This window comes from Melospiza melodia, chromosome 1, assembly GCF_035770615.1.
Source record: "Melospiza melodia melodia isolate bMelMel2 chromosome 1, bMelMel2.pri, whole genome shotgun sequence".
Lineage (NCBI taxonomy): Eukaryota > Metazoa > Chordata > Aves > Passeriformes > Passerellidae > Melospiza > Melospiza melodia.
In genome coordinates this window covers 174,749,849-174,773,930 of record NC_086194.1, presented here as the reverse complement: position 1 = coordinate 174,773,930, position 24,082 = coordinate 174,749,849, and the positions used below count along the sequence as shown (strand labels likewise).

Below are 24,082 nucleotides of genomic sequence, written 5' to 3'. Positions count from 1 at the left end.
GCTCATTTCCTATGTTTATAATTAAGGTCCAATCACCAGTGCAAGCTAGGGGACTGAGTCCCTGGACACAACTTTGTTTGGGATTCTTTTCTATCTATTCTTAGCTTAGCTAGCAGCTCTGCAAACCTCTCTCTATATTCTATTTAGTATAGTAATAATGTATTATATATATTATCTTAATCAATCAAGCCTTCTGATCAAGATACAAGATTCACCGTCTCTCTATCACCAGCAGCGACCCACTCAGGTCGCTGTAATACTGAAATCTTATTTTCTCTTAAAGCTTCTCATCATTAGCAATTTCCAAGTAACATGGTATTTTTACAACATTCAAAAATGTCATGCTGGACTGTGCTAGAGAGTAATCTGCAAATATAAGCTTAGCAAAGTTTGAATTGACTTGTCCAGAGAAAAAACCTACAAGTGAACACCTACACTTGCCTACAAAGAGCTAACAAGCCCCTGGCAGCTACCAGCATCAAAGCACAGTGGATGTTTCTAATACAGGGTAAGGATAACAATATCACCTTCTGTTCTCTCCAGCTTCTTTTCCCTGCAGTCATATTTTGCTTCTTATGATTTTTTTAGTCTCTGTATCTTCTTGGACAGCACCGAGCCCGACGACAAGGATACGAGAGTCTTTCCCTGCCGGACAGAGAGAACCAGGAAAACAGTTAAAAAAAGAACAGGGTAGTTTGAAATCCATACTTCCAATGAGAAGCAGCACCTAACCAACAGAAAAAAAAGTAAACAAAGCATGGTACCTCCCTGGGGACAGAAGACTTATAAACTCTCCAGAATTTACAATTCTAGCGACCAACCCCTTCAGGACAGCAACCAAGTGTCCCATGGGGTGGTGCTGCACCAAAGAACCATCTGAGAGGTTCCAAAGAGTGAAATGCACAGTATTTTGCAAATACGTAAAATATTGCAAAATAACAAAAATACAATAGATGTAAACTACAGGGCAAGAGTACAAGTGTTCACTTTAAGAGCTGGAACCATCCAGGTGAGCACCTGATAACTGGATCCTCACCAGAGTTTGAACCCTTCAGGACACAGAAGGGTTTTCCCCAGAAACTTCACAGACTGAGTTTTGATAGAAGTACACTTGCCAGATCCTCAGAAACGTCACCCATTCTCCAGGTGTCTGGAGAGAACTGCAAATGGCTCTCACATAGTTTGAGCTAGTTTTGTAAGGTAAGCACAGCTCCAGCAAATACTGAGGAAACTGACATAACAGGGTAAAAAATAACAAACCCACGGGCACCGCCGGGGGCAGCTGCAGCTACAGTTCGTGCCCAGGCTGCGGAGGGCTCTGCTCCCTGCGCGAACGAGGGGCGGCCAGGGCAGACCCCGGAGAGCTGCCAGGGAAACGTGGCCGGTCCGTGGCCAGCACCTTCCGGCTGAAGCCATGGCAAGAGCCAGCTGGGATGGCCCTGGCAGGAGGCTTTCCTTGCATGCCCTCAATCTGGCCTCTGAGCGTGGCTCTGTTCCTTTCTCTTGCAGCTCTTCAAGCCCTGAGGGAAGATGAGAGCCCATCCTGCCTCAGCATACTGCTTCAGCTGACCTTTGAGAGAAGATCTGCAGGACTTGGATTGTCTGCTGGATCAGATGGACCGGTGTCCATCAGCGATTTCCAGCTCCCACTGAAGATAGCAGCACCTGCAGAGCAGGATGGACCAGCTGGAGCTCCAGGCACAGCTCTGGCTGCTCAGAGCTGAGCCAGTGGGAAGCTCCAGGAGCTCAAGCTCCAGCAGCTCATGCCATCTCTCTCTCTCCCTGTTGGCAGCTCCCTCCCTGCAGCCCTCAGGCCCTGCCCACTCCCTGTTTTTATCTCCCAGCTCACCCCTTTGCTTCGCTTTCCCTTAATAAACAGTTTGGGTTTTTCACTTGACCCGCGTCTCCGTGGAGCTGAAGCGACACAAAACCTGAGCCCGGGGACACGCAGGGCCCTGCTGCCGTTCTCATCCGCACTGTGTTCTGTGCAGGGACAGAGAGGAACAAGGGCAGCTGTGGCTGTAAAGGTGCCTGTCCTGCTGCTCCAGCTGCACAGCACCGTGGAGTTAAAGGTCGTGCTGAGCACACTGAAGGGGACAAGGACCCTGGGTTTTAGAAGAGCCAATTTGAGTTTGCTCTGAACCCAGCCGTGAGGGATTCCATGGTGTCCTGGTTCAGGGCAAAGTTTCGAGAGAACCCCCAAAGTGTCTCCTTTAAGAAAGCAGATCCAATCGGTCCCTCCTCCCAACCGGTCTGGGAGAAAATACTTCCTTGGAGAAAAGTGGAAGAAATCTGTTTATTAAACAATAAAACCTCTTGCAGCTCCAAAAGAGATGACAAACTGACAAAATCCCCTCCCCAGGTTGCAGCTCAGCTCACTCACTCCCTCTGGTGCTGCAAATGTTCCCAGGCCAGGCCTGGCCCGGTGGGCCACAGCTGCAGCTGCCGGTGCTCCCCCAGGTATGCAGTCCAGAGCAGTTTCAAGAGGTCCAAAGAAAAAAGAAAAAACTAGTCCAGGGAACTTCTTTGGCTCAGCTAGCTAACACTAACTAAAAGCAAAGGAGAGCTCAGTCCCACAGTCTGTCCATCTGCAGACAACACAGTCAGGAGCAGGAATGTGGAGGAGTGAGTGCAGTGTCTGAAAACAAACTGCGCGCTTCTTCTCTCCCCCCTTCACTCTCTGGAACAAGTCTTAAATGTGCAAATTATTATTCAGCATAAACAGGACAAGATGACTGGGGATAAAAGCATCATATAGTCAACCTAGGACATTGCACCTCTTATCCCCATATCGTCCGCTTACTACTAAAACTAATATAAATTCTAACTCTACAAACACATACATTATACATCCAGTATACAGCTATACACAAAGGTAATAACATTCAGCAAACAGTGATATTTACATATAGGTCTCACCCAACAATCAGATCTCCCTGAGGTACACATTGTGTTCTTCCATCTTTTTGCATTATCCACCATGTGCAACCTGGTCCCTGAGCAAAAACAACCCCACAAATGGGTTTGTCTGTATTCGAGGCAGGATTAATCCAAACTGTCTTCCCTAACAAACCTCTGACATGTACCACTGGGACTTTGTCTCCATCTACTCTCTGCAAAGGCTCAGATTGGGCAGGGCCCACTCTGTTAGTAGAGCCTTGGGTGTTAACTAACCAGGTGGCTTTTGCCAGATGCTGCTCCCAGTTTTTGAAAGATCCCCCACCTAAGGCTTTCGATGTGGTTTTTAACAGTCCGTTGTACCTCTCCACTTTGCCTGCAGCTGGTGCATGGTAGGGGATATGGTACACCCACTCAATGCCATGTTCCCTAGCCCAGGTGTTGATAAGGCTGTTCTTGAAATGAGTCCCATTGTCTGACTGAATCCTCTCAGGGGTGCCATGTCTCCACAGAACTTGCTTTTCCAGGCCCAGGATGGTGTTCAGGGCAGTAGCATGAGACACAGGGTAGGTTTCCAACCATCCCGTGGTGGCTTCCACCATGGTCAGCACATAGTGCTTGCCCTGGCATGTCTGGGGCAGTGTGATGGAGTCAATCTGCCAGGCCTCCCCATACTTGTACTTGGACCACCGCCCACCGTACCAGAGGGGCTTCACTCGCTTGGCCTGCTTGATGGCAGCACACGTCTCACAGTCATGGATAACCTGAGCAATATTGTCCATGGTTAGATCCACCCCTCGGTCTCGTGCCCACTTACAGGTGGCATCCCTGCCCTGATGGCCTGAGGCATTGTGGGCCCATCGAGCTGGGAATAACTCTCCCTTATGTTGCCAATCTAAGTCTATCTTTGACACCTCTATCTTTGCAGCCTGGTCTACTTGCTCATTGTTTTGGTGCTCCTTATTAGCTCTACTCTTGGGAAGGTGAGCATCTACATGTCGGACCTTCACAGGTAGCCTCCCTACCCTCGTAGCAATGTCTTTCCACTCTTCAGCAGCCCAAATTGGTTTTCCTCTACGCTGCCAGTTAGCCTGTTTCCACCTCTCCAGCCATCCCCACACAGAGCATTGGCTACCATCCATGAATCAGTGTAGAGGTGGAGCTTTGGCCATTTCTCTCTTTCGGCAATGTCTAGGGCCAGTTGAAGAGCTTTGAGTTCAGCAAGTTGGCTTGATCCACCTTCTCCTTCAGTGGCCTCTGCCACCTGTCGTGTGGGGCTCCATGTGGCTGCTTTCCACTTCTGGTTCATTCCCACAATGCGGCACGAACCATCAGTAAAGAGAGCGTATCGTGGATCTTCTGCTGGCAGTTGGTTGTATGGTGGAGCTTCCTCAGCCCGTGTCGCTTCTTGTTCCCCTCCATCAGAGAGACCAAAGTTTTCACCTTCCGGCCAGTTTGTCATTATTTCCAGAATCCCAGGGCAATTCAGTTTACCTAGACGGGCATGCTGGGTGATAACAGCAATCCACTTGCTCCAAGTAGCACTGGTGGCATGGTGAGTGGAAGGAACCTTGCCTTTGAACATCCACCCCAGCACTGGTAGTTGGGGTGCCAGGAGGACTTGTGCTTCAGTGCCTATTACCTCCGAGGCAGCCTGGACTCCTTCATAGGCAGCCAAGATTTCCTTCTCTGTGGGAGTGTAGTTGGCTTCAGAGCCTCTGTAGCTTCGACTCCAAAATCCCAGTGGTCGACCCCGAGTCTCCTCAGGCACCTTCTGCCAAAGGCTCCAGGACAAGCCATGGTTCCCAGCTGCAGAGTAGAGCACGTTCTTCACCTCTGGTCCTGTCCTGACTGGGCCAAGGGCCACTCCATGAGCGATCTCCTGCTTGATCTGTGCAAAGGCTTGTTGTTGTTCAGGGCCCCAGTGGAAAGTGTTCTTCTTGTGGGTGACCAGGTAGAGAGGGCTCACGATCTGACTGTACTCAGGAATATGCATCCTCTAAAAACCTATTGCACCCAAGAAAGCTTGTGTCTCTTTCTTATTGGTGGGTGGAGACATTGCGGTGATCTTGTTGATGACATCTGACGGAATCTGACGCCGTCCGTCTTGCCACTTCACTCCCAGGAACTGAATCTCACGAGCTGATCCCTTTACTTTGCTCTTTTTAATGGCGAAACCAGCTCCCAGGAGGATCTGGGTGATTTCCTTCCCTTTCCCAAACACTTCCGCAGCTGTCTTCCCCCACACAATGATGTCATCAATATACTGCAGATGTTCTGGAGCCTCTCCCCTTTCTAGTGCAGTCTGGATCAGTCCATGGCAGATGGTGGGGCTGTGCTTCCACCCCTGGGGCAGTCGGTTCCAGGTGTACTGCACTCCCCTCCATGTGAAGGCAAACTGAGGCCTGCATTCTGCTGACAGAGGAATGGAGAAAAATGCATTGGCAATGTCTATAGGGGCATACCACTTTGCTGCCTTGGACTCAAGCTCATACTGGCGCTCTAATATGTCTGGCACGGCAGCACTCAGTGGTGGAGTCACTTCATTCAATGCACGATGGTCCACAGTCAATCTCCATTCTCCTTCAGATTTTCGCACAGGCCAAATGGGGCTGTTGAAGGGTGAGTGGGTCTTGCTGACCACCCCTTGGCTCTCCAGCTCTTGGATCATCTTATGGATGTGAACCACAGCACCTCGAGTGGTCCTATACTGCCGTCGATGCACTATGGAAGTGGCAATTGGCACCTGTTGCTCTTCTCCCTTCAGAAGCCCTACTGCAGATGGATTCTCAGACAACCCAGGCAAGGTGTTCAATTGCTGGATGTCCTCTGTCAATACAGCTGCTATCCCAAATGCCTACCTGAGATCCTTTGGGTCCTTGAAAGACCCTCTTTGGAGGTAATCTATGCCCAAAATACATGAGGCCTCTGGGCCAGTCACAATAGGATGTTTCTTCCACTCATTTCCCATTAGGCTCACATCAGCTTCCACCAAAGTGAAACCCTGGGATCCCCCTGTCACACCAGCAATAGAAACAGACTCTGTCCCCACACGTCTTGATGGGATTAATGTGCATTGCGCACCAGTGTCAACCAAAGCTTTGTACTCTTGTGGTTCCCATGTGCCAGGCCAACGAATCCACACAGACCAGAAAACATGATTTTCCCTGGCCTCTACCTGGCTAGAGGCAGGGCCCCTCTAAGCCTGGTTATCCTTCTTTCCCTGGGCATATGTCTTGGATATTCCTTGAAGGGGATTAGACATGTCATCATCATCATACCTAGCAGTTCTGCTGCGGGCAACTGGAGCTGCTTTCCTTTTGGTAGAACTCCCTCTCTGAGCCCTGTCTTCCTTCAATTCACGCACCCGTTGTGCCAGAGCAGCAGTAGGTTTTCCATCCCATCTCCTCATGTTTTCCCCACAATCACGCAGGTAGAACCACAGATCAGCTTGTGGGGTGTACCTTCTCTCACCATCTGGGGAACGTCTGTGTTGGGCACCAGAATCTCTGATCCGTAATGCTGAGATATGGAGAAGGTTGTCTTTAATCTCCTCTCTGAGCTTCTTGTGATTCTCCTCTATCTTATCCTCCAATTTCTGCAGACATGTTTCTACTGCTGCGATTCTGGCATGTGTTGGGCCATGTACAGCATCTGCATATGCTTGGAGTTTCCTTGCCATGTCAAGCACAGTCTCATCCCTCTCATCCCTCTTCATTATGGCTAAGGCAGAAGCATATTCGTGTGGCCCAAGTCGTACAAGTTTCCACCACATCACAGACGTGCATGGTACTGAGTCTGGGTTCCTAGTTGTTACATCATCTGAGAAGATAATCTCTGCCACTGCCATTTCTCTCAGGTGTTGGATCCCTTGCTCTATGGTCTTCCACTGGGTTTGTTGCATATAGAGATCATCTGCACACAGGTATCTTTGTGCAACAATTTTCAGGACCCGTGCCCAGAGGCTGTGTGGATTAGCCCCCCTCATCATTCCTTGGCCGATGACAGGATCCTGCGACAGGGATCCCAAATGCTTGGCTTCAGTGCCATCCAGAATTGTAGCCTCGTCTGCAGCATCCCAGAGATGGACCAGCCAACTAATTATGGATTCATCGGGTCATCGTGTGTAATCCTTCCGTAAGCCACGAAAGTCCTTCAGGGAAAAGGACTCAATATTGGCTTCTGATCTTGCACCTGCTGCTTTGACTCCTGATTTTATGTCAGGAGGCATTGAAGGTCCTTCTCCTGTATCATCATCATCATCCACTGGTCCATCGGTCTTGTCCGTGAACTTTCCACTTCTAGTGCTGGTAGCCACAGCCATTGATTGAGGCTCATTGTCTGGTTTAGCTGCTGGCCTAGGCTCACTATAGGGTTTAGCTGCTGGCCTAGGCTCACTATCTGGTCTGGCTTCGAGCCTGGAGTGTTAGCTGCAGCTTGAGTCACCGGGACAGTTGCTGATTTATCTCCCTGCCCCCCTGCCTCTGTCTGCTGCCCTACATTATCTTGCAGTGTGCGATAAGCACAAGCCAGGGCCCAGCTCACTGCAATGATATTTTCCTCCTTAGGGTCATCCTGCTACTTCTCTTTCAGATACTTCCCCACCTCAGCTGGGTTCTGAATTCGTTCATGGGGAAAATCCCAGACTATAGGGTCAGAGAATTCCTTCAGGATTTGGCCTATATCCTCCCATTTCCCACACCACTGAGGATTTTCCACACCTGGGTCTACTCCTGGGTGAGGGGTCTCATCAGCCCGTCTAGAAATCTCAGCCCTCACTCTAGAGAAGCAGCATGCTGTATAGAGGAAGCTTACCAGATTGAATACCAGAAAGATGATCTCTTACACATGCATGGGAAACTGAACATTTTTCAATAGTGATGCAACAGATTCTGAGGAGAAGAAGGAAAACAATGGCTGAAAGCCTCATCCCCTGCTCCTCCTCTAACAAACTGGGTGCATAACCATAGCCACAAGCCATTCATACCTGGAGCAGACCCCAGCATGTTTATAAACTTCTTACAAATCATTGCCACCAAGTCAAGCAGGAAAGCTATCTTTATCACAGACTGCACATCTGCAAAAATACACATTAATAACTACAAGATACTTAAGGACAAAAATATGTTTGAAAATGCAAATATAGTCCTATTTTATACTTTTCTCAGTAAAAACATTTGAGAGAAACAGTGTTGAAGTCAACAAAATAACATTATTAAACAAAACTCTGCTCTTTAAGGTGATCTTCAGTCAAAAGCTTGACACAGAAACATACAGAAATGTATTTTATCATAATTTTCCCTTCCCAAAAGGCCTCCAGTGTTCCTGCATGGCTTAGGAAAGCAGTGAGAAGTCTTTATGTTTAGTTCTCACAGAAAATGTGCAATGATTTTTGGTTTTTGGTATCTCAGCCTTTGTACAAAGGACGCTAAAACCCAAAGGAGGGAGTGCTTTCACTATTGCCTTGGGCCCTTTCTTTAATGCTGGTACAGTTCTAAAAGCCCTATTTTGATGGGACAGAAGAACCAAGAGAAAAGAAAAGGTACAGGGGAGAGAAAAAGGTGTCCCAAAAGTGCAGGAGGGAGGGGGACAGGCAGGGCAAGGAGGACCCAGGACACACAAAACAGAGCTGGTGTCCAGGGCCTGGGACTGGCTGCAACTCCAGCTGTCAGTGCTGCTGCTTCTCCTTCAGCCTCCCTTCCTGCTCAGCATCTCAGGGGGCTCGCCTATCCTCCACCTAAGAACAACCCAAACAATAACTAGAACCCGAAGAATAACTAGAATAGACAAACTTGTAGCTTAAATATTACTTAGAAATGAATAGATGGAGTGCACAGCCCAAAGATCATGGGCTACCACATCTGGGTTTGCAGTTCTGCAAATCAAGACTTTCTCTCCTACAGAAACTCCTCCCAATACTGAGCAGCTTTGCCTAAACAAGGATTTGAGGACTCTGCCACACTGCAATACACTTTATCCAATACAGCAGAACTGGCATCTTCCACTGTCACACACATATTATGAAAAATCCTTTCCTTAGGATTTTTCCTCCTGAGAAGCTGGGAGGCCTCAGGAACAAAATGTAAACAATGGTTATCTGCTGCTGTGGAATGCAACAGGTGCATCTGTGATTGGTCTCATAGAGTTGTTTCTAATTAATGGCCAATCACAGTCAGCTGGCTGGGACTCTCTGTCCGAGCCACAAGCCTTTGTTATCATTCCTTCTTTTTCTATTCTTAGCCGGCCTTCTGATGAAATCCTTTCTTCCATTCTCTTAGTATAGTTTTAATATAATATATACCATAAAATAATAAATCAGCCTTCTGAAACATGGAGTCAGATCCTCGTCTCTTCCCTCATCCTCAGACCCCTGTGAACACGGTCACATTCCACCTCTCCTGAAAACCAGAGACACAACAGCACAGTGCCTTAGGACATGCCAGGAAGGTGAGGCAATCTAAGGGATGGCAGTGGGTGTGTCTGCATCAGCAGAGCCCCACCGAGTCCTGCCCTGCTGCTCCCAAAGCTTTCCAGTTCCCTTCAGCCCAGGCCCAGAGAATTCCCAGCTCCAGGGAGTGTCCCAGTCCTGGGAGAGCTCCCAGGCCCAGACACCTTCCTGTATTTGTGGATGAAAGCATCAGTCTTGCCCAGGCTAACAGCATAGACACCCTCTGGCAGCAGGGACCCGAAATGTCTGCTGAGAACAGGTTCTGCACGCCCCTGGGCCAAGGAGGAGGAATTCCCATCCACACTAGGGGCTGCTCTGCTGTCACCATCAGCAGGGTCACCTCCAGCACTGCTGATCAAACCATCCATGGCCTGTGCAGGAGCTGCTCCAGTGTCACCATCAGCAGGGTCACCTCCAGCACTGCTGGTCAAACCATCCATGGCCTGTGCAGGAGCTGCTCCAGTGTCACTGTCAGCAGAGGCCTCAGCAGGGTCACGTCCAGCACTCCTGGTCAAACCATCCACGGCCTGTGCAGGAGCTGCTCCAGTGTCACCGTCAGCAGAGGCCTCAGCAGGGTCACATCCGGCACTGCTGGTCAAACCATCCATGCGTCTGTGGAGCTCCTGGCTCAGCAGCAACACCAGGGTCCCTCCAACTCGAAGCACTCTGCCAATCACAGGAAAAAGAAAGGTTAGGTGTTGATCCCTCCTGGCATCCCTTTGCCACTGCTGACACTTCAGATGCCACCTGCGTTCAGTGAAACGCCCGAGTGTGCCACGGCTCAACTCAGTGAGCTGCACCTCCAAGAGGAGTTTAAATCCCTGATCTTCTTCCCTCTTTCTAAATGGGAGAACAGGGCCCTGTCCTGACTCCAAAACATTTCTGATGACAGCAGTTCTTTCTGTTGCGTTAGCAGGGAAGATGGACTAATTTTTTACTCCCCTCAGCACTCTTTCAAGGATCAAGGGCACCATCAAGCCCAGAGTTTTTGGAGATTGCAAAGGAACAGCCTCCCAGTGCAGCAAGGGCTGCTCAGATTAGCATGGTAACTCCCTTCCTTTTGGAAACTTCAAAAAACAGCCTTTTGGAACTTTCCCTGTTCCACTGATCCTTCACGGCTTTCAAACTCAGGAAGCAGAAGAAAATTAATAAATGTTTGCAATTAATTTGTCTAGGTAAATGTCCAAACATTACACGTGGCTTTGAAGGAAGGGAAAAAGAAATACTGTCCTGATTCAGTTTACAGCAAGTAGTTTGAACAGCTTTACTGGTGGGGCTCTCATGGCCCCTTCCTCATCTCCCCCTTCCTAAGGAAATATTTTACTTAGGATGGACCAATAGAGCAAATAAGGGCAGAAAACAAGCACAGTAAGATTGCCACACCATTCTGTGGAGCCATGCAACCTTCTCCATCACCTTCCCACCACATTCCTGCATTGGCTGAGCGAGATCAACACCTGCTCAAGAGCAGTCCTAGAGAAAGAGCTTCTTGGCAGGCAAGAATAGAGGGGAAGATGGCTTGACCTGTCTGCTGGAAGCAGCCCAGCTATCAGCTTGGCCCAACTCTGCCATCAAATGACATGGTGAGGGATGAAAGGACACACCTAAAACCAGCCCAGGCTGCTAGTGAGGCATTCCTGGACAGCAAGGACGATGCATGCCCCTTCTTCTAGTCTGAGATCCTTCCTGCCAAGCCAGGCTGGTCAAAGCTGGGCTGTGACCTCGAAAAGGAAAGACTATGACCTTACACAAGCAGGCCTCGGCTAGAAATGATTACAGCTTTATTTGCCTGGCCATGCTTTAACTTTGTCCGGGTAGGCCTCTCCTCTTTCTCCTTTCTGCCACACTGGAGCGTGGCTCAGAAACATTTCCCCACTGTGCCTTGCAAAGAGCATTTGTGAGCATGGCTCACACAGGAGCCTCCACTGGCACTCAGAGCTGGTGAGACACAACACAACAGCCTCCAAGGGACAGGAATGGGCTGGGACCCCCACAGCCTGCACAGGGTCACACTGCAAAGCTGCAGACCATGGAGCAAAGCAGGTCTGAAGCTGGCTAAATGCTCAGATCACAAACCATCATGGCACTTCCATCAAACCCTGAGCATGCTGAAGGCCACACGTACCTCTCCATTTCCTGGAGAAGATCTGGTAGGAGCTGGGCATCTCTCGTGGTCTTGAACTTCTTCCCAAATGGAATATCCGAAATAACGCTGTCAAAGCTTTCTGAAGGCAATGGCAGTGCTGCAGGATAAAGGCAGGTCTTTATTTATCTCTGTGTGAAAAATGCACAGCAGCTCTGCCCCCGTTCCCCCTTCAACACTGCCTGCCAGCTCTTTTTGGGCTATGCACATTCACACAATCCACATTTTGGATTATGCAGACTCACAGCTCCTTCTGCACTTGCCCTCCACCACGGAGACACCACCCCTCTGCAGACTGGCAGGAGACAAATGTGTGGCAGCACTGCTCAGCCTGCAGAGTCTCTGCCCCTGCAGCAAGACTCTCCTAGGGCACTACATGTTCCCAAATTAACTGCTGCCCCTCAACACCCAGTACATCTTAAACATGAAAATCACTGAGCAAAACACAAAAGAAGAGCTACGTTTGTGAGCACTTTACTCGGTGAAAATGTTCTAGTGCATGTGTATGAATGGCAAGGAGCCACCTTCAATTCCTCTCCACGCCCCTTTTCTCCCCCCAGGAATCTGGGTACAGCCAGAATCACCTGGATTCTGTCAGAGCTGATGCTGTTGAAGGGTCTCCTTAGAGCTCCTGCATCCCACCCAGGTCAGCTCCCCTAGGGAAGATGTAGCACTGTGCCTGTGGTGATGGAGGCTGGCCACGGGCCAGGCTGTGCAGGCCAGCTGAGACCCCTCCTGAGACCCTGGGGTCCCTCCATCCCGTGCCAGGCTGTGCAACCAGGCTGGGATCCCTCCATCCTGTGCCAGGCTGTGCAGCCAGGCTGGGGTCCCTCCATCCCGTGCCAGGCTGTGCAGTCAGCCTGGGGTCCCAGGGTCCCTCCATCCTGTGCCAGGCTGGGATCCTGGGGTTCCTCCATCCCATGCCAGGCTGTGCAGCCAGGCCGGGGTCCCTCCATCCTGTGCCAGGCTGTGCAGCCAGGCTGGGATCCCAGGGGTCCCTCCATCCCGTGCCAGGCTGTGCAGCCAGGCTGGGGTCCCTCCATCCTGTGCCAGGCTGTGCAGGCCAGGCTGGGATCCCTCCATCCCGTGCCAGGCTGGGATCCTGGGGTCCCTCCATCCCGTGCCAGGCTGTGCAGCCAGGCTGGGGTCCCTCCATCCTGTGCCAGGCTGTGCAGGCCAGGCTGGGATCCTGAGGATCCTCCATCCCGTGCCAGGCTGTGATCTCTCCATCCCATGCCAGGCTGTGCAGCCAGGCTGTGCAGCCAGGCTGGGGTCCCTCCATCCCGTGCCAGGCTGTGCAGCCAGGCTGGGGTCCCTCCATCCCGTGCCAGGCTGTGCAGGCCAGGCTGGGATCCCTCCATCCCGTGCCAGGCTGTGCAGGCCAGGCTGGGATCCTGAGGATCCTCCATCCCGTGCCAGGCTGTGATCTCTCCATCCCATGCCAGGCTGTGCAGCCAGGCTGGGATCCCTCCATCCCGTGCCAGGCTGTGCAGCCAGGCTGGGGTCCCTCCATCCCGTGCCAGGCTGTGCAGCCAGGCTAGGGTCCCTCCATCCCGTGCCAGGCTGTGCAGCCAGGCTGGGGTCCCTCCATCCTGTGCCAGGCTGTGCAGCCAGGCTGGGATCCCTCCATCCCGTGCCAGGCTGTGCAGCCAGGCTGGGGTCCCTCCATCCCGTGCCAGGCTGTGCAGCCAGGCTGGGGTCCCTCCATCCCGTGCCAGGCTGTGCAGGCCAGGCTGGGATCCCAGGGATCCTCCATCCTGTGCCAGGCTGTGCAGCCAGGCTGGGGTCCCTCCATCCCGTGCCAGGCTGTGCAGGCCAGGCTGGGATCCCTCCATCCCGTGCCAGGCTGGGATCCTGAGGATCCTCCATCCCATGCCAGGCTGTGCAGCCAGGCCGGGGTCCCTCCATCCCATGTCAAGCAGCCAGGCCTGGGCCCTGCACAGACCCTGGGGTCCTCCATCCCTCAGGGTGCTCCAAACTCACTGGACACGGCCTTGAGCAGACAAGCAGGACTAAAGACTTCCAAGAGCCCCTCCTCACCTAAACTGTGCTGAGATTCTATGCCAACTTTTCTACAACTAGCTGGAGATGTTTCCTGGACCATTCTTTTTTCAACACTTGCAGCACAACAACTGGGTATCAATTTTATCTGCAAATGAAAGGACATGCCACCTACAGCCCTGCTCAAGACATGCAGGAGTGACAGCTTCTGACCAGCGATGGAGACAGCAACTTGCTCCATTTAGAAAACCTGGCAGCTAAGCACCCTTCATTATCCTAGAAACCAAAGTCAAACACATCTTTTAAGTGAGAAATAAACCTACATTTTTATTAAAAAATCAATAATGTTTCTTACCATTCCAGTAAGAAATGAATACTGCAAGGTAAAAAAATATGCACACTTCATCACTCATGCAGAGGGAAACTCAGCCAGCTTGCCTGTCATGGATTTCATATTGGCATAATTTAGCCTCAGACTCTGAGGTCCAGAATAAGGTCATGAAATTATTTCCTTCTCTACAGAATAGCTTGCAAATCAAGAGCAAACAGACTCCCTCTTACAGGAGAAAGGAACCATCATTCAAAATACTCCTACTGCAAAACATGAACAATTCAGCTCAGTTTAATGTGTCCTCATCAATGCTCACCTGGTAAATTTAAGTTACAGGCTGCATTCCATTTGGATTTATCCTGGCTGTGCTCCACTAAGATACAAAAAACTCTCACATGGTACATACTCTTTATGTATTGTGGTGGTAAATCACACATTTACCATGAAGAGAGACAACTGCTGTCCATGGCAGACAATTGTAGTTTTTATTGTCTTCTGATGACTTGAGTCTTAAAGTTGAATGAAAGTTCCAGGTGCAGGCAGCAGGGAGGAATTACAAATAATTATCCCTTCACTAGCAGAGAGTCACCACCCAGCTATTTGTGGGGAATTAGCTCTGCAATGTATCACCTCAGGAGAACCTACCTGTCCAATCCCAGAAACACAAAAAATCCACCTGGAAATAACACAGACATACCTTTCACAGAAGCTTTCAGCAGCTCAATCTTATCCACCAGGCCTGCAGCTCTGATATTGCCATCTGCACCCTCTAACTGTGAGTCACTTATATCAGCACCCCAGTACCAGGCGTCCTGTCCAGAGAGAGAGAAAAGCAATTTTGTGAACACTCCAAACTGCCTTGTTGCACAGCTCTTGCAAGACAACCCCCTTCCTGGGACATCTGCTGTTGTTACACAAAACAATTCACAATCCAGAGGATGGAAGAACGGAGGAAGTATGTGCTGTCTCCACTCCTTTAATGTTCAGAAATATTAATGATCAGAGAAGTATGTGCTGTCTCCACCGTTTCAAGGTTCAGAAATATTAATGATCAGAACTATGTGTTGTCTCCACCCTTTCAATGATCAGAAATATTAATGATCAGAGAAGTATGTGCTGTCTCCACTCTTTCAAGGTTCAGAAATATTAATGATCAGAAGTATGTGTTGTCTCCACTCCTTTAATGCTCTGGTCTGCTCAAGGCCCTTGAAATGACAGAAGTACCAAGAGCATGTCCTAACAGCAGGACCCCAGCTAGGTTCAGCCAGACTCACTGCTCCTAATGCTGACGACTGCCCCATGACACCGACCCCTCTGAGCCCAGGCAGCTCCACAAGCTCGTGGCTGCCTCACACAAACCCTGCAGTGGAAATCACCAGCTGCACCAGCCTGCAGGACACATTCACCTGGGGACACCTTTGCACTGAAACGCTTCTAGCAGCTGCCTGGAAAGGTTGGTTTGGTTTCAGCTTTCCAGGCAGCAATGGGCTTTGGCCTTACTGGCAGAGAGAAAACCCTGTCCCACAAGCACCAGTCTCCCTGCAGAGGGAAACTCCAGCAGCTGGGGCTGGGATACTCACAGGCCACTCCTTGGCAGCCTCCAGCAGGATGGTTCCTAGCCCACACATGGGATCCAGCACAAGGGCACCAGCCTACAAAAACAGAGGGGTTACTGCATCCCCAGCAAGACAGACTCCTCAGCCAGGACAGAGCTCACAGAGGGATGTGCATAATCCCACTGAAACCAGCACAGGTTAGCAAGAATCTCTGGTAGTCCATGGTCAAACTCGCCTGTAAGGGAATATAGTGAAAAGCACCCATAGCTTCACTGCAGACAGCCCTGAGGAGACACTCAGGAGGAAATATTACAAGTGGGCTGCAGACAGATATTTGTACCACTGTGAAAAGAGATCACATTTCCTTGGAAAACAACACCAATGTTTCATTTTTTCACTGTCACAGAACAGCAGACAAAACCTCACCATTTAGACATGTATCTGTACAAGGATTACCAGCTCTGTTGGGAAGCACCTAGAGTTACAGCAGACACCTGGCTGAACTGCAGGTGACAGCACACTCATCACAGGCATGGCAGACCCTGTCCATCCACAGATACTAGGGAATGGGGCACTGAAATCACCCCACTGCTCCCCAGTAAATGGAGCACTGAAATCACCCCACTGCTCCCCAGTGAATGGGGAGAATGGGGCACTGAAACCACCCCAATCCTTCACAGCCAGTGGGGAGAATGGGGCACTGAAATCACCTCACTCCTCCCCAGTGAATGGAGCACTGAAACCACCCCACTCCTCTCCAGCCCCCATGGGCAGCGCCCCATTCCCTTAATTCAGGACCCATTTCTTGGCAAGGAACACTCATTGACCCTGATTTCAGCCAGAGATGCCATGGCCCATGCCACTGTTGACCGCAGTCCTGCTGTTCTGATGTACTCTCTGTTTGCCAATGGAAGCCTGCAGACAGCAAAACACCAAAAAAGTTAACTAAAACAGCAGCAGAACCACCCAGAAAAGCCCATGTGATGTCAAAGAACAAATGAACTGGACAGATCTCCTGAGAGACAGAGAAGTCTCTTTTAACCATAACTCACTGTAAAGCCTGGCTGTGTGTTCATTTAAAACCCAGGCAGATCACAAGACTAATATGACAACAGTGGTTATTAAACCAAAAGATAAATACTCATGGTGGAGAGCAAGATTTACAAATCCTGTCTGTTCTGATACTGCCATGACAAATCCAGTGGGGAAAACACTTACCTGAAAAGAGGAATCCCCACCACAGAGTGAATGTCATTGAGATGTACAAAGATCTAGAAGAGGAAAAAAAAAAACCAACCCAAATATTTTAAAGTCTCAAACTGACACGACAATAGCTTTAACTCACTTAAACCAGACATAGATGCTTCTACAACTTCTGCTTTCAGTTTTTAAGAACAAAAATGCATACTATAAACAGTAACAATTAATTGGAAGAAATCCTACTGGATGATCTGAATGCCACTTTGCAGATGATTTAATGTTTAATCAAGCTGAGGGGTATTTTGTCAGCCAGGAATCCATCAGCAAGCACTTGAATTTATAAGGGGGGCTATTTTTCCTTAACACAGCATAGGAATTTTTAGTTATAAATCCATTTACTACAAGTGGGAGAATATTATTCACTGTATACTAGCAACAAAATAATAAACATTAAAAAAAACACCAACTAAACAAAAAAAAACCCAAACAAAAAAAAAATCAAACAAAAAAACCCAAACCAAACCCCACCAAACAAAAAATCCCAAAACAAACAACAACAAGCAGCTGTAGGCAGTTACAAGAAATTGTCCTGCTGTTCCATAGAGAACATCCCAAAAGAAGACTGAGCTCCCCAGCAGGTCTTGCATGACTGCAATCCCTGCTCCCAGGAAGCACAAAGGGAAACAGGATGCTGCTGGAAAATCCCAGTCCTCAGCACCTGAACAGCTTCAGAGCAAAAACCTGGGCAAGAACAGGAGGGGCACGTGAGCCTCACCAAAGCTGTACACAGTACCTAGTGCTGAGTGTGGGCACCAGTGCCAGGAAATGAACTCCAGAGCCTCTGCAGGTCTGGCATCGCTGAGCATCAGAGCTGAGAGCAGCTCCCACAGGCCAAGGGCAGGGATGGACAAACAGCCCTGGGGAAACACTCCTCGTCAGGAGCCAGGAGTCCTCTGGGAGGTCCCCAGGCAGCTGCACCAGGAAGGGTGCACCAAGGGAGCTGTTTGCTGTTTGTGTGGGAGCCTTCCCCAGGCCCTGTCTGTCATATCCTCAAGTCCAGCTCCCTGAGAACGATGCTGCCCGCCAATGCTGCCCGCTCCCTTCCCCTTCAGGGGCCACAGACACCCCATGGCTCAGGTGAGCTCCATTTTCACACAGTCAGAGCCCAGCAGTCTGTGAGGGTGCTGGATCCTCTGGAGACCCTTTCACAGACACAGAATCACAGAAATTCTAGGCTGGAAGAGACCTGTAAGATCATCGAGTCCAACCCATGTTCTAACACCTCAACTAGATCATGGCACCAAGGGCCACATCCAGTCTTTTTTTAAACTCTTTGAGGGATGGTGACTCCACCACCTCCCTGGGTAGATGATTCCAGTATTTGACCACTCTTTCTGTAAAATACTTCCTCCTTAATTCTAGCTTGCATCTCTCTTGGCGCAGCTTGAGACTGTGTCCTCTTGTTCTGTCTGTTGTTGCCCGGAGAAAGAGACCGACCCCCAGCTCACCACAGCCACCCTTCAGGAAGCTGTAGAGAGTGATGAGGTCACCCCTGAGTCTCCTTTTCTGCAGGCTGAACAACCCCAGCTCCCTCAGTCGTTCTTCATACAGCTTGTGTTCCAAGCCCCTCAGCCTCGTTGCTCTCCTTTGGACTCGCTCAAGCATCTCAACGTCCCTCCTAAAGTGAGGGGCCCAGAACTGGATGCAATACTCCAGGTGAGGCCTCACCAGTGCCGAGTACAAGGGAAGAATGACCTCCCTGCTCCTGCTGGCCACACCGTTCCTGATACTGGCCAGGATGCCATTGGCCTTCTTGGCCACCTGGGCACACTGCTGGCTCGTGTTCAGCCGACTGTCAACCAGCACCCCCAGGTCCCTTTCCACCTGAGCACTGTCCAGCCACACCATTCCTAGCTTATATCGTTGCAGAGGGTTATTGTGGCCGAAGTGCAGGACTCGGCACTTGGACTTATTGAACTTCATCCCATTTGATTCTGCCCATCCATCCAACCGTTCCAAATCTCTCTGTAGAGCCCTACGTCCCTCTAACAGATCAACACACGTTCCCAGTTTAGTGTCGTCTGCAAATTTGCTGATAAAAGACTGTAAACCCTCATCCATGTCATCAATAAAAATATTAAACAGAACTGGCCCCAGTACAGACTCCTGAGGGACACCACTGGTGACTGCCTCCAGCTGGATGCAGCACCATTCACCAGCACTCTCTGGGCCCGGCCATGCAGCCAGTTCTGAACCCAGCAAAGAGTGCTCCTGTCCAAGCCACAGCCTGCGAGTTTGTCTAGGAGTATGCTGTGGGAGACAGTGTCAAAGGCCTTGCTGAAATCCAAGTAAACAACATCTACAGCTTTCCCTGCATCCACTAGGCGGGTTACCGGGTCATAAAGGTGACCAGGTTGGTCAAACAAACCCCATGGCTCAGTTGAGTTCCATTTTCACAGAGCCCAGCAGTCTGTGAGGGTGCTGGATCCTCTGGGGATCCTTCCCCTCCCATGCTGGCAGCCCCAGCCAGGCTGGGGTCCATGCCAGAGCTCTGGGAGGCACACACACACCAGGGCCACACACGTGCTGATTTTCAAGTAAATTCAGCAGCAGGGACAGGCCATGGTCCCACGTGCAGAGGGAGCAGAGAACCAAAGCAGAGGTGCCAGGGTGAGTCTGGAAGCACCCACAGGCACACGAGCAGCCCTACCTCCAGGTCAGGGTCCCGCAGATCAGCTCGCCACCCACACTGCTTCACCAGGGCTGTGCCAAGGGCTCTGCCGACCTCCTGCGAGGGGACAACAGTCACAGGCATGAGAAAACCACACAGAGCTGGGGAACTGCAGAGCACAGGCATGAGAAAACAGCTGGGGAAACTGCACAGAGCTGGGGAAACTGCAGAGCACAGGCACGAGAAAACAGAGCTGGGGAAACTGCAGAGCACAGGTATGAGAAAACACAGAGCTGGGGAAACTGCAGAGCACAGATATGAGAAAACACAGAGCTGGGGAAACTGCACAGAGCTGGGGAAACTGCAGAGCACAGGCACGAGAAAACAGAGCTGGGGAAACTGCAGAGCACAGGCACAAAAAAACCACAGAACTGGGAAACTGCAGAGCACAGGTATGAGAAAACACAGAGCTGGGGAAACTGCAGAGCACAGATATGAGAAAACACAGAGCTGGGGAAACTGCACAGAGCTGGGGAAACTGCAGAGCACAGGCACGAGAAAACAGAGCTGGGGAAACTGCAGAGCACAGGCACAAAAAAACCACAGAACTGGGAAACTGCAGAGCACAGGTATGAGAAAACACAGAGCTGGGGAAACTGCAGAGCACAGGCACGAAAAAACACAACTGAGGAAACTGCAGAGCACAGCCTCAATGCACAACCCTCAGAAATCCCAGGGAAGAGCCTATGCCTAAGACAGTAACTCACACAACTCACAGTAGAAGAAGTACAACAGGGCAGAGCAGGCGAGTGAGGGGCAAAGCAAACACAGCACAAGGCAAACAACCAATGCAAACAACCAAACAACCAATGCTCAGCTGCAGCAGGAGACGAGAGGCTGAAGTTCCAGTCCTGACCAAGTCACAATAAAACACTGACTTGAGCTGGACTTGATCCTTGTGGGTCCCTTCCAACCCAGAATATTCTGTGACTGCCACCATTTTGGAATTCTTAATTACATGCACAAAATACCTCCAATGGCTCTAAGGCAGATTACCCAACAGAAAATCTGCAAGTGAACAACTATAACTCACAGTTTTAATGCTTTTGTTACGTATAGAAAGCTCTGATTACCTTCAGAGTATAGGTTCAAATAGCAGAAATTTAGTCAAACACTTCCCTCGTAGGGAAGCTCATGTGTCTCACCTCACCAAGGTACTAGCTTTAGTAGGAAAAAAATCTAAATACTGACACCTTCCAGTAAGAGTAACCAGATGGGAAGAGGGCTGAATGGAACAGACCCCTGGAGGACTGCACACCACTATTCCTTCCCAAGGACCGAGCTCCACTACTCCCAAGACTCCCAGGCCTGTATTCCTGAAGAACAAATTCTCCCCAATACCCAGCCAGAGGCAACTGAAGTTGTGAGTTCTGGCTTTTACCCCTTTGTCCAGACTGCACAACTGAGAGGAGTCTGGCCCCACAGTCCTTGCAATGGCCCTTCAAGGAGATGTAAATTATCCAATCACTCCTCAGCTCCACTGGCCCAGAACCTAAAACTCTTACCTTTGCTTTTCCTCAACAAAAGGTATCGATTTGGAAAACATGAAGGGTAACAGTGCACAGAAATCAAAACCAGCATTTTTACTTCCACTTGTTTAAGGTGAATGCAGGTTAGGGACTTTTTGAGAAAATACAGAGAAAGCTTACACCAGTTTATTATTCCAGAAGACACAACACAACTGCAATGACAAACAAAGTACACATCTCTGTTCACCCTTGCTGGATTATTTTAAAGCAGGTAGCTCAGCATACCTGTGAAGTCAGTGTTCTGGCAATGGCTCCACTGCAGCGACACGACACCCTGAAGCTGAAGCCAAGCTCCTCAGGGGCAGCAGGATCCTCTGCACTGCCCATGGAAGGCAATTCTGAGCAAGTCCTGCTCTCAGTCCAGCACTCCTGCCTGCTCATTCTGGCTGGTGCCTCACAGGTCTCTCCAGCTCCCACCTGACACTCCTCAGACACAGCTGTCCTCACTTGTTTTGTCTTTTGCCTCTTACTTGCAGTATTTGTCTCTTCTTCTGACTTTCTCTTCAGAGCCAATGCATTTTCTATAGAGCCATCATCTGTTTTCCCCTCGTGTCCATGAAGCTTTCTCCAAACAGAGACAATATCCAGCCAGTATTTCGGGTCCTCAATGACAAGGCTTTTAATCTCATGAAGCATTTTCCCTGGAAGAAAAAAGCAGTTTTGGGTTAAGTACCTCAGCCTCGGGATTTCACTTCCCTGTGCCCAGATTTCATCCATGTGTGAGTCCAGAATCACAGGCACAGCTGAGCCCTCAGCAGGAGCCACACAGGCGCCCCTCTGATTACCAGCTCTGCACAACCAAGACTAAATCACACAAGGGCTGAATTCTGCACAAGAACTCAGCAGCTGCAGAAAGCCAGAGCACCTGTGAGAGCCATTCCCAGGGACAGAGCGCCAGCCTAGCATGCCACCCTCCCCAGAAAACACCGGGCACAGGTTTAAGCGACGCAGAACACTCTCCAGAATCAAAAGACAGATACAAACATGAATTACTTTGAGTCATCTCAGGCAAAATCAAGTTTATTCTTCCAGAAAGAAATTTTTTTGCTTCCCACTCATCACTGTGCCTTCAATCCTGCAACACACACCGACACATGTGGGCAGTCCCCAGCTAGCCACAAGAGAGGCATGAGGAACAGAGAGGCCAATTCACTTAAATGCATCAAAGCTGGTCAAGGAAAAAAAATAAAGGTCTTTCTAGTTATCGCTTAAAATCTTAGAATCATGACCAAATTTCATCCTCAAAGCTGAAGGTAATCTCCCAGATAAAAATCAATCCATCTAACTTGAAATTCTCACTCCAACACTGACAAAGAGCACAACCCAAGGAGCTGAGACTTAGAAGGGAGCAATGTACTTAGGAGTAAATTGACACAATATATAGATCGGGATTCACTTTGTTTAACAGAAAGTAAGACTTCTTGTTAAAATAAACACAAGAGATCCAGGGCTGAACGCTGCTTTTTGGGTGGGGCATTATTCTCTTTTTTGGGGCTAGGCGGGGGAGAGAGTCTCTGAAATACACATATACACTCAGTGCCGGCAGAAAACAGGCTGCAAGGTAGCTATTGAAAACAATTTAAAAGCCCTTTTCAGGTCAAAAACATGTTGAAAACACACGTGGGTGAAAGACACTTTAGAATCGACTACTGCCAATTAGAACTACAGCCACCGGTAAAAAACTAAACACTTCAAATGTTATAACCAGGACTCAAACCAAGGCCTCTCGTCTCCGTACCTCTGTTCCCGGACACCGGCAGCGGGCTGTGCTTCTTCAGCAGCAGGAACAGGCGCTCCGCCGACCGCAGCTGCCGCAGCTCTGCGGGCCCCGCCGCCGCCCTGAAGAACACTTTTCCCGAGACGGAGTCCACCTCCGGGAGGAACACCCATCGGGCCGGGCCGGGCGGCTCCGGGTGAGCGCTCCCGCACCCTCCGGGTGAATCCTCCCTCAGCCCCGGCTCCCTCCGGCTGAGCCCCTCCGACCCCGGCCAGCCCCGCGCGTGGGCCGGCACAGCCCGGGCCGTGCTCCGGACGCGGAGCTCCCTGCTGAGCCGGACCGGACCGCCCGGGTGGTCACCGGCACCGGCTCCCCACTCATCCAGACCGGACCGGACCGCCCGAGTGGTCACCGGCACCGGCTCCCTGCTCACCCGGCTGGTCACTGGCTCCGGCTCCCCACTCACCCAGACCGGACCGCCCAGGTGGTCACTGGCTCCGGCTCCCCGCTCACCCGGCTAGTCACCGGCTCCCACTCCCTGCTCACCCGGACCGCCCGGCTGGTCACCAGCTCCGGCTCCCCGCTCACTCGCACCGGACCGCCCGGCTGGTCACTAGCCCCCACTCTCCGCTCACCCGGACCGCCCGGCTGGTCACCAGCTCCGGCTCCCCGCTCACCTCGGTGGCGCCGAGCCGCGCCCGCACCTCCCGCGCCAGGAAGGGCTCCAGCCCGCGGCCCGCGGTGCAGAAGAACCGCCAAGGCTCTGCCGCCGACATCTTGGAGAGGCGGGGCGTAATGGGGGCGGGGCTTCTCGGGGCTACCGGGGGCGGGGCCTCCTGGGGCGTGGCCTAATGGATAAGTAATTACATTGAAAATTAAAAAATTAAATTTAAATTTTAAATTTATTTAAAATTCCTAGTTCGCTTCCTACAGAAATCCATGCTGTTATTTAAGTAACTGCTCTTTCACTCAAAAAGGACAGCGCGGACTTGAACCGTCTTCTACTGTTGAGAGGTTGCTTTTGCCTTGATTGCCAGCTAAATCTGCGTGAGGTTTGGGAATTACTAATGGAGAACAGAGCTTTCATGTGGAGTCTGCAAATGCAATTTGCAACGAGAAGGAACTGAAGAATTTGGAGAAGACAGAAACACTCAAGATTCTCATGGAAAAGCTTTCAGCATAAATGTCTGAGAATTACTCATTTAATATTTTCGTGCAGTTGTGTGTATTATTCAACAGACAAGACTCAAATAATGTAAAGTGAATGAAAAAAAGGTAATGAAAGTGTAAATTAGCACCCACCCCCTTTCCACAATGGTATTTAATAAACAGCCAACAGGTGTGCAAACATCAGATTGTATGGTTCTTACTGAGTTCAGTACATTCAAATACAGAAATATTTCCTGGGCTGTTTAAAAGCTTACCCAGGAGAAAAATACCAGAAAAATCACCACACAAATCCTGCTTTAAAATTCATCTTTAATAATCCAGAATCCTTCTCCTCCCTTCTCCTCTCCTCCCATCACCT

At 50.2% G+C, this 24,082-nt stretch overlaps 1 protein-coding gene across 6 annotated transcripts; it reads right to left on the bottom strand.

The window, feature by feature from the left end:
- Positions 1-651: 651 nt before the first annotated feature.
- Positions 652-23,330, bottom strand: THUMPD2 (THUMP domain containing 2). 6 transcript variants are annotated; one of them, XR_010030491.1, is made up of 11 exons: positions 22,576-22,681; positions 21,063-21,478; positions 19,288-19,365; positions 16,596-16,648; positions 16,205-16,292; positions 15,402-15,473; positions 14,519-14,633; positions 11,472-11,589; positions 7,886-10,012; positions 7,714-7,790; positions 652-1,665 (listed from the first exon to the last, which is right to left on the bottom strand). XR_010030491.1 is itself a non-coding variant. In XM_063175911.1 (10 exons), exons 1-10 carry the CDS (start codon positions 23,328-23,330, stop codon positions 9,439-9,441), a joined length of 1,746 nt encoding a protein of 581 aa, XP_063031981.1. In that variant the 3' UTR covers positions 2,279-9,438. The 6 variants fall into 6 exon arrangements, 2 of the variants coding, with proteins under 2 accessions (XP_063031981.1, XP_063031962.1); XR_010030493.1 differs by lacking the exon at positions 652-1,665 and having other exon boundaries at positions 2,279-7,790; positions 7,886-7,975; positions 9,200-10,012; XR_010030489.1 differs by having other exon boundaries at positions 7,714-10,012.
- Positions 23,331-24,082: the final 752 nt, after the last annotated feature.

Excerpts from the sequence above, each read along its gene's own strand:
- THUMPD2 (XM_063175911.1), bottom strand. The coding sequence starts at position 23,330 with ATGTCGGCGGCAGAGCCTTGGCGGTTCTTCTGCACCGCGGGCCGCGGG. Across the intron at positions 22,709-23,231 it reads CGCGGCTCGGCGCCACCGAG|GTGGACTCCGTCTCGGGAAA; the intron begins GTGAGCGGGGAG and ends TTCCTCCCGGAG. Across the intron at positions 21,479-22,575 it reads GCCGGTGTCCGGGAACAGAG|GGAAAATGCTTCATGAGATT; the intron begins GTACGGAGACGA and ends TTTTTCTTCCAG.